Source organism: Tupaia chinensis, unplaced genomic scaffold (genome assembly GCF_000334495.1).
Source record: "Tupaia chinensis unplaced genomic scaffold, TupChi_1.0 Scaffold144894_1, whole genome shotgun sequence".
Classification (NCBI taxonomy): Eukaryota; Metazoa; Chordata; class Mammalia; order Scandentia; family Tupaiidae; genus Tupaia; species Tupaia belangeri.
This window is the reverse complement of record NW_006204753.1, coordinates 48,792-58,280: the sequence shown is the minus strand read 5'-3', so window position 1 is coordinate 58,280 and position 9,489 is coordinate 48,792. Positions and strand designations below refer to the sequence as shown.

Genomic DNA, 9,489 nt, shown 5'->3' with positions numbered 1-9,489 from the left:
TCGGCCGCTGTGAGGCGGCAGCGGGCATAGCCCACAATGAAGGTGTGTTCTGGCAGGAGGCCATCCCGGAACAGCCACCTGGGGGCAGAACACAGCTTTGTGGTGGTGGCAGGCAGTGGACAGGCAAGCAGGCAGGGACCATGGGGCAGAGGGGTGCACTCACCAGATGGTGGGGTAGATCTTCTTCTTGGCCAGGTCACCCTGTGGCAGAGGGAATGACATGGTTAGGAGACAGTGGGGACCCAAGCTAGAACGTATCCCACCCTTAGTGACCCTGCAGTGACTCAGGGTCACCACTCTACAGCAGGCAGGCAGAGGGGCTCTGCATTTCAGGGAAAACCTGAGACTTCTGTTGGCAGGAACTGAGTGAGGGCAGAAGTAGACATGGAGGCCCCTTCAAGCCGCAGCCATGGGTGCACTCGGGGGCCATGAGCAAATGTGAAGACATTTCAGAAGGGAGGAAGGAACGGCAGAATTGTAAAGCCGAACAGATGCCCAAGAATGAAAAAAGGAAAAAGTGAGTAAAATAAAAATCAAAGTGAATAAAAAATGAACCAACAAAAGAGCTCAACAAAGCCTGAGTTGGTGCCTGGCTGAGAGAGACTGATGACAGCAGACTACCATCAGACCTGGCTGCTTTTTAAAAAGCCCCAAGTCACTGGGGCTATAACAGGCCAGATGGGAAACATGGAAAAGGGTTCCATGAACAAATTCAGTCCCATGTGACAACCTGAATGAATTTCTAGAAAAATCCAAACTACAAAACTGCTGCAAGAGACTCGAGACGGGCAATGCTTGCAAAGTGTCCTGGAGCCCATGTGGAAAATGACCAACGCTGACCAGAAAGACACCTGTGAGCCTGTTCCTTCATGCAGATGCAGAGCTCCGACAGAAAACACTGCCACACCGAGTCCTGCAACCTTCAAAAACATACGTAGGCCACCTGGTGGTATGCTGTTTAAGGCAGCTGGACATGGTTGACTGCAGTCCAAATCCTGGACCTGGCAGCTTGAAAAACATGCTGGGCACCTTGTGCTTGCATGCGTGCCCAAAATCCCAAGAGGAGAATAGAGAAGGGACTGCACTGTGGCCATCCTCCCTGGAGGGTGATTTCTCACTTTTCTCCTCCCTCTCACCCTCTGTCTCTCTGTGGCAAGTGCATGTACCCCATGGAAAATTAAGAAAAAAAAGAAAGTATAATGCACCAGAACCAAACTGGGTTTGTCCTGGAAATAACTGGTTGGCGCTGCAATCCCTTCTCCTCCACTGTCCTCTTGGGATCTTAGGCACGCATGCACACATGCCTGGCCTGAGTTTAAGCCACTGGGTCTGACACTCGAACACCAGTCAACCACATGGGAGTCTAGCAACATAGTCATTACACCAACTGCTGGTTCCTAAAGTTCACCATATTAACAAATCAAAGGAAAACAACTCTAGGAAATCTTTGTCTATTTCTTTGCCTATGTCTTGATTTTTTTCAATCTACTAACTTCACTAACCTTAACAGACTGAGCTGGACTGTTTAGGAGATAAAAATCTCATCAGAGCTGGTCCTATAGTGTAGTAAAGAACTACACAGCAGAAGGCAGATCCCACATGGCCAACCGGGGGGGTTCAAGTATCAGCTCTGGTGGCTTGAAAAGCATGCTGGGTACAGTGTGCTCAGGATCCTGATAGGAGGAAAAACTGAAGGAAAAAGGATTGTGGCCTGACTGGGCTGGTTGGTGTGTGTTGTGTGTGTGTGTGTGTGTGTATGTGTGTGGGCTCTCCCTTCTTGTGCACACATGCCCTCTTACATTAAAAAACAAAATATAAAACTTATCAGATAAGCATAAAAAAAGGAACTTCCTTAGCTTGGTAAAAGGCACCTATAATACTCCCAATCAAAACTGAACACGATGGCAAATATGCAATGATTCCCTCTGAACTTGGAAGAAAAGCCTGCTGCTGTGGGCATAAGGGTGTGACAGCAGGCAGCTCTGCTCACCACTCTGCCACCAGCGCACACCACACAAGGAGACGGTGGGAGGTTATTCGTTCATCTACGAAACCTCCAAACAGTCGAACCAATCCACAGAGACGTTACCAGGATTTATGAGATTTTTAGCAAGGTTACTGTATTTTAAAGAACCACAAGGCTAGCTTTGTGGTGTGGTAGTTAAGGCAGCTGGAACCCACATGGCTGAATGTGCGGTTTGAGTACAGGACCTGGTGGCTTCAGAAACAGGCCAGGCGTGTGTGCATGCACACGTGCCCAAAATCCTAAGAGAAGAAATGGAGAAGGGACTGTGACATAGCCTTGTCCCAACGGGGGTGCTTTCTCTTCTTCCCTCTAGCATACACACCAAATCACTACATAGAGTAGGCAAAGGTTCCTTAGATTGCACGTAGAAAAGGAATAACCATAAAACTGATAGAGTAAGACTTCATCAAAATGAAAAACTGGGCCAGCCCATGGTCTGGTAGTTAGGGGGCTGGCTCCCACATATATGACTATATGGTTTGAGTCCCAGACTTGGAGGTTTGAGAAACACACTGGGAGTGTGCATGTGTGTGTATCCAAAACCAAAAGGTGGGAGAAATGGAGGCGAGGCGATTGTGGTGTGGCTATGCCCCATTGGGGGATATTTTCCCTCTCTCTCTCTCTGGCAAGTTCATGTGCCTTCTGTCAATATTAAAAATGATAAAAGTATTGAAATTTTCTGCTCATCAAAAAGACAACTTTAAGGGAGCTAGCAGTTAGCGTAATGGCTATGTCGCTGGACTCCCACGTAGTCGACCGCGGTTTGTGTCCCGGACCCGGTGGCTTAAAACTCACGCCGGGCGCGTGTGCGTGCGTGCCCAAGATCCCGAGAGGAGAATGGAGGAGAAGGGATTGCGGCGTGACCATCCCCCCTGGGGGGTGATTTCTCGCTTTCTGTCTCTATGTCTCTCTCTGTCTGTCTGGCGAGCGCACGCACCCTACAGTGAAAATCTCTCCAAAAAAAAAAAAATAAATAAAAAGACAACTTTAAGAAAAAAAAGAGATTGGACCAGCAGATCGCATCATGGTTACATAGCTGGATTCCCATGTAGTCGACCATGGTTTGAGTCCAGAACCTGGGGGCTTAAACTCACGCCGGGCACATTATGTGCACATGCGTGCCCAAAGTCCCGAGAGAAGGGATTGTGGCGTGGCCATCCCCCTTAGGGGGTGATTTCTTGCTTTCTCTCAGTCTCTCTGGTGAGTGCACATGCCCTATAGCAAAAAATCTTTCTAAAAAAAAAAAGAAAGAAAACAAAGAGACAAACACAGAGCAAGAGAAGACATTCACTGAACTCATGTATATGCGGAACACATGAGAAGCTATGATGAGGCAGGCAAAAAAAAAAAAAGCAACTCAGTTTGAGATGGCTGGAAGGCTTGAACAGATATTTAATGAGAAACATAAACAAATGGCCAATAAATACATGATATAGTGCTCCAGATGCCGTTGCTGGAAAAGTGCAAATGAAACCACGAGGAGACACCACTCCACACCCACTCGAAGGCTGTAATCTGCATGCCTGACATGGCCACATGCCGAGGGGAGCCTGTGAGGTAACTGGTGGAGATGTGATGTGGACAAGCCACTGTCTCACCAAGTGAGTCGCCACACCACTGGGCACCTTCTCCTCGGCACTCCCTAAGAAAAATGAAAGCAGAGGTCTCTACGGATGTGTGCACGGATGTTCATGGCAGCCTTAATTCAAAAAAGCGCCTAACTGGGACCAGTGGTTGGTGTAATGGCTGCATCACTAGACTCCCACGTAGTTGACTGGGGGTTGAATCCCAGACCCAGTGGCTTAAACTCCTGCTAGGCGTGTGCGTGCGTGCGTGCGTGCCCAAGATCCTGAGAGGAGAATGGAGGAGAAGGGATTGCGGTGTGACCATCACCCCTGGGGGGGTGATTTCTCGCTTTCTGTCTCTATGTCTCTCTCTGTCTGGCGAGTGTGCGCGCCCTATAGCAAAAACCTCTCAAAACAAAACAAAACAAAACAACATGAAGCAGCACCTAACTGAAAATGACCGTAATGCTCAAGTAAGTTAACAGTGAATAGTCAAGCTGTGGCAACTCACATGACAGGCCAGGACTCAGCACTACACAGGGATGTCACCAGCAAAACAGGCCTTAGGAATCTATTGACTCTATGAAGGCAGAAGGCAGTGTCTGATGGGTGCCTGGCACAGGTGGTGGACTGGCTGAAAAGGGGACTTAAGCACTTTCTGGGGAGATGGAAATGTCCTCCATTGAGGCCAGACAGTGGCATGGCACTGAAATGACGCTCCTCAGGCCAACCAGTGGGAAGGTTTCAGGCTGGCATCCAGACAGCTCCCTGAGCATGTCCATGATCCATGCTGGTTGAGGCTGGGGGTAGACTGCAGTGCCGAAACTCTGCTGGGGGCTGCTCTCTGTCTCAGTCATGGAAGAAATAAACTTAAAGATTTATGCATTATGATGTATACAGAAAAAAAGAGACCGTGAAAAACGTCACTAATGGAGCAGAAGATGGGGTGTGGGTTAGAAATTTCCATGGGGGCAAGAGTAATTGTATGGGGCAGCTGCCATGGGTGTGCCGGGCTTATGGAAGTACCGAGATGGACTCAGGCTCAGGGTTCTCTACAGCATATATTCCAATGGAACTTGGTAGAAATTCTTATCAATAAGCAGTTGGGAAAAAAATTAAAAACCACCACTCACAAAAGCAAAAGTTCCAAAGAATGTGAAAATACATCTAATGGATGAGGCTACTATGGAGAAAATGACATTCAAGACAACTGGCTGACAAGGCAGGGGGCCCAGGCCTCACTGTGCAGTAGGGGCAGGGTCACAAGTCCCTCACCTACAGGCTGCCACAGCCCAACACACCTCACTTTTGCAATAAAAGAAGCTGCAGGTGTGAGAGGAAAGAGTAAGAAAGGTCATGGTGTCCCAGGAGCAGAACAAAGCAGGGAGCTGTCCTTTCATCTGCAGACCCTGTAATCAAGGCAGGACCGCCTGGGGCGCATGTTGGAAGGGAGTAGGGAGTAGGCATGGGGCACCCCAACTTGGATCTAACTCAGCCCAGACAGGACAACCAACTTTAGGGCTGAAAAGCCTAAACAGTAAAGACAAAACTAACATTTAGAAGCCTTCTCAATGGACATATCTGACTGCAAAACCTGAAACAGCACATGTACCAAATTAGTTTGGACCCAAATCCTTCCGGTTTTGGGGTTGATTTTGCAGATGGAGCTGGTCTGTGACATTTGTTGAACTCAGAAAAGCTCTCAACACAGGCAGGATGACACCCCACCCAAGCTGGACATCACCTGTGGAGGTACAGGCTCTACACTGCGAGCCCTGAGGGTGAAGTGACAGTGACACTGTTCAGCTGTCAGCATAATGTCCCAAACACTTCACCACGATCACAAAGGGACTTGTTCACAATGGCTGAACTGTGCAGATCAGTCTTTGCAAAGGGGAGAGGGCAGGCTGCCCGAGACATGCACACCCACCCAGATTGGTGAGAATGTGCCAGGGACCCTAAGGTGGGCTGCCTGTCTCTGGTCCCCTCTGGATGGGTCCCTATGGTAACTGCCACCTTCCATATGAACCACAGCGAGCTTCCCTGTCCCCTTCATGGATGTGGGGCCTACCCTGTCCATTGGGATGACAATGACATTACGCAAGGCCACCCCAGGGGCCCACTCACTCTTCCCTAAAGCCACTTGGACCTCCCACTTCTGGGTGGAGATCCTCCCACAGCCCCCCAGCGCCTCACAGTGCCTATTGGTGGGGCAGAGGGCACTGCTCATGCCCTCTCGGCTCAGTGTTGGCCTTGCTCACTCCAAGAAGACCAGTTTGCTGGCGACTCCTGCAGACTCCTCTAAGCCTCACTTGGGGCAGGTGTCCTGTATTTCTGCTTGGATCCCACAGACTGGGACTGGGAGGAAGTGGAACAGGCTCTTTACCCTACACCCCAAGCTGTTTGTTCTTGCTAAGCCCTTCAGGATTAACTAGAGATAGAACCTGCTTGCCTTGTTTCAGCTCAGCCCCTGTAACCCATAATCTGCTGGGCTCCAAGCGTCCTGGGGGAGAGGGAGGTGAGGTAGGATTAAGGACAGTGGGATGGGGGCAGGGAGGGGGGAATCGATGAGGCAGGCCCATGCTCCCTGCCCAGACAGGGGACACAGGAGCTGAGGCATGCTCCTCTGTGCTGGGTGGGTGTATCTGCCCCAGCAGCCCACAAGGCTCACACTTTCTGCTAGCTCAAGAAAGTCTACGCAGGTGGGAAACCTCTCTTCTTTCCCAACCTCCTCCTTTTACACGAGGACACAGTGGGGCCCACATGGTGACTTGGCAGGAGAAGCAGGACACAACTGACATCTCCAGCCTGTCTTCATCTGATGCCTGGCCCTTTGTCTTGCTGCACTCCACCCTATCTCCCAAGGGTCGCTGGGGTCAAGGGCCCACCTTAGCCCATAGGGTGGGGCTCTGGGGCTTCACGAGGGCCCAGTTGGCTCCAGGACACTGGGGCTTCAGAACCTGGGGGCTGCTGAGGTAAGCAAGGCTGAAAAGCCAACAAAACAGCCTCCCTTTGATACCCTGGGGCCCGTGAGTCACTGGGCCTTTGAGGGAGTGCCAACGTCATCATGACACAGCAAGAATCTTATCGGGCCCAAGGGGGAAGTCAGCGGCCCAGAAATGCCCAGGGCCAGGGAGGGGCTGGATCAGCCCTTGTACAGGCTCAGGCCCATCCCTGGGCTGGGTCCTGAGCATCCACAGAATCCAGGTGGGGAAACTGAGGCCCAGAGAGGTAGGGGACCCTGCAGTGTGCCCCTAGCTCTGTTCTGGCTATCCTCTCCCCTACTGCGTGGGGAGAGTCACTCTTTTGCCTTGCCAAGGTCTCAGGGAGTGGGGAAGATACTCTACCAGGCCAAGGTCATGTCTACCCTGCTGGGTGGCAAGGCTGGAGCTTCCTGCATGGGACAGTAAGTACTTTCACTCCTTTTCAGCTGGAGTGGGAGTCTCGGACAGGGAAACAATGAGTGGCTCTCTGTGTCGGGTGCGATGACCCCCGGAAGGAAGTTGGGCCTTTGGGCAATGGTTGGGTAAGCTGGCCAGGCAGGGGGCAGGGCAAAGGACTCCGTGCAGATGGAGTCTGCCCCAGGTGGCTGTGCCCGTCCTCCTTTGGGTCTCCAGGCCACGAAGCTGGGTCTGACTCAGGGCTTTGAGCATTTGCCCTTCTTTCTGTGTGGGCCTTGCCCAGAGGTCTCGTGCACCAGGCCCTCCTGTGATATGTGCTGCTCTGAGCTCACCTTGGGTCCCAGGCCCCACAGCACATAGGTGTCTCAGGAGGAGATGAACAAATGAAGACCTGCTGGTTTCCCAGAGGCACCCTGCAACCTTGCACGTGTCTGGCATGGGACATGGAGGGAGGCCAGGGAATGGGAGCTGGTCCAGGTGCTGCCTGAGCAGCAAGAGGGAGACAAACACTGACGCTCTTTGGAGGAACCCTTGTCCTCCCACTCCTCTGCTGGAGCTGGAACTTCCCGTTTCTGCTCTGGAAGTCTCCAGCTGTCCCTCCATGAGCAGAGGAGAGCAAAGGGGAAGCCTGCTGATTGCAGGGAGGCAACGTTGCCCAATCCGAAGCTGGCCACAGGCGAGGGCAGCAGGAACTCACTCTATCTGCTCAGCAAAGCCCGAGGACCCTCAGTGCTCATTTTAGAAGCCATCCTTTTCTGTGTGGAAACGGGTTCAGAGAAAGGGAGAAACTCGTCCCAAGTTACATGGTGAGCTGGGTGGCTCTTGGTGAAGTGTCTAAGGCCAGGCTTGTGGCCTGGGTCACTCATTTGGACAGCACGAGGCGGGGACAGGAGGTGAAATTGTCCTCAGTGCACTGCACTGTGTGATCCAACTGGATACCTCTCCTGGGTCCGAGAATTATGGGGAGTTAGGGACATGGCATAGGGTGGCCATCCCTTGCCCTTCTGTTAGTGGAGCCCTTCTCCCTTGGCTCTCCTCTTCTAGGTTCTGATCTGAAACACGAAGGTGGCAGGAGCTGGATTGGCAAAGGTGGGGCCCCACAGCATGGATGGTGCCGAGCCACCGGCTGCCTGGCCTCAAGCAGACCAGTTTTCATGGAATTGTTGCTTTGGGTTGCATGGTAAGTTAATGCCAGAGACAGCTGTACAATGGCGAGGAGCTCCTTAGGCACATCCGGGTCAAAAGGGAAAACCCACGACCAGTTTCAACTGGAGATGAAGCCTTGGTCCTCAGACCCTGCGCATATCTTATGGCCACACCTCACACATGGAAGGCTGCTCTAGTCTAGGGGCTGGGGCTCTGGAAGTTGGGGCAAAGAGATGGTGTTCAAAGAAAGGCTGAGTGTTTGCCCCCAGGGAATCTGATGCAGTAGAGAAGAGGCAGAGATTTTGTCCTCAGATCTTGCCCTTACAACTGACCTTGTGGTATCTGTGAACTCACAAACAAGTTTGAAGAAAATAGAGAAGAAATCACGTTCCCTGTTTGCACCTCACTTTTCCCCATTGAGGAGGAAGACCAGAGAGATGGTCCCGAAGGACCCGGTAGCTCCGGACCTTAGGCTCACTGGACCGAGCCAGAATTAATGAATGCTTAGTGCTGGGATGATAATGGTGTGTGGGCAAGAATAACAGGAAGGTTTCCACTAGCACCCCAATGGCTCACAAAACGCAGTGGTGGAAGTCAGGCAGTCCGGGGGAAACTCACCGACGCGCCCATGATGATGAATATGTGTGTGTCTGCCTGGTGGAACGCATCACCCTGGTACAGCTCTTCCCGCAGGATCCCGCACACTTGGGTCCGGCTCAGTGCCACCTGTTGTGCCATGACGTTCTCTGGCAAAAGAAAGGCTCCTTGATGAGGCAGGAGAACAGAAGAGCGTTTGAGATGTTGGCCCCTTTCTCCAGGGATCCTTTGGGCTCTCACCCTGCTAACGTCAGAAGCCACTCGCTGTGAAGGGCCTGGGGTGGGGGGCAGACAGGAAGGTTGGCCGGTTAGAAACTGCTGGCGCTGGCTCCAGCTACACTGTGCCAAGCAACTTTCTTTCAGGGTGTACATTACAACACCAGCGAGAGCATCAGTGGATTCCGGCTAGAACACCAACTCTGGGCAACCAAGTAAAACCCGGCGGGGGCATCACACTACATGCCCAGAACCGTTTTGCACCCAACTCTGGCGGAAACCCCTCAATGAGCTGGACCATATTAGATTGTGCAGGTGATGGAGTCTAGTTCCAGCCCTCTGCCTGCCTAGCGGAGCGATTCCCGGCTGTACCACCCCCTCCCCCACGGCCTCAGGGGCCCAATGGGGATGTGCGGGGGTACAAAGCGATCGGTTGAGACCCTCTGGGTCCTGCTCTGGTCCCAAGCATGGCAAACCGTGTGCATCAAAGGGCCGCGTGGCGCCGCCCCTCCGTGTGCGTTGCGCCCCACCCGTTACC

At 52.2% G+C, this 9,489-nt stretch overlaps 1 protein-coding gene across 1 annotated transcript in view; it reads right to left on the bottom strand.

Moving 5' to 3' along the window:
* G6PD (glucose-6-phosphate dehydrogenase) overlaps positions 1-9,285 on the bottom strand; it is a gene marked incomplete in the record, with an annotated part of 14,612 nt that extends 5,327 nt beyond the window's left edge. Inside the window, 3 exon segments of the mRNA XM_014583817.2 lie at positions 8-78; positions 164-201; positions 8,757-9,285. Of these exon segments, the coding sequence (XP_014439303.1) occupies positions 8-78; positions 164-201; positions 8,757-9,107 (460 nt within the window).
* Between the last annotated feature and the right edge of the window lie 204 nt (positions 9,286-9,489).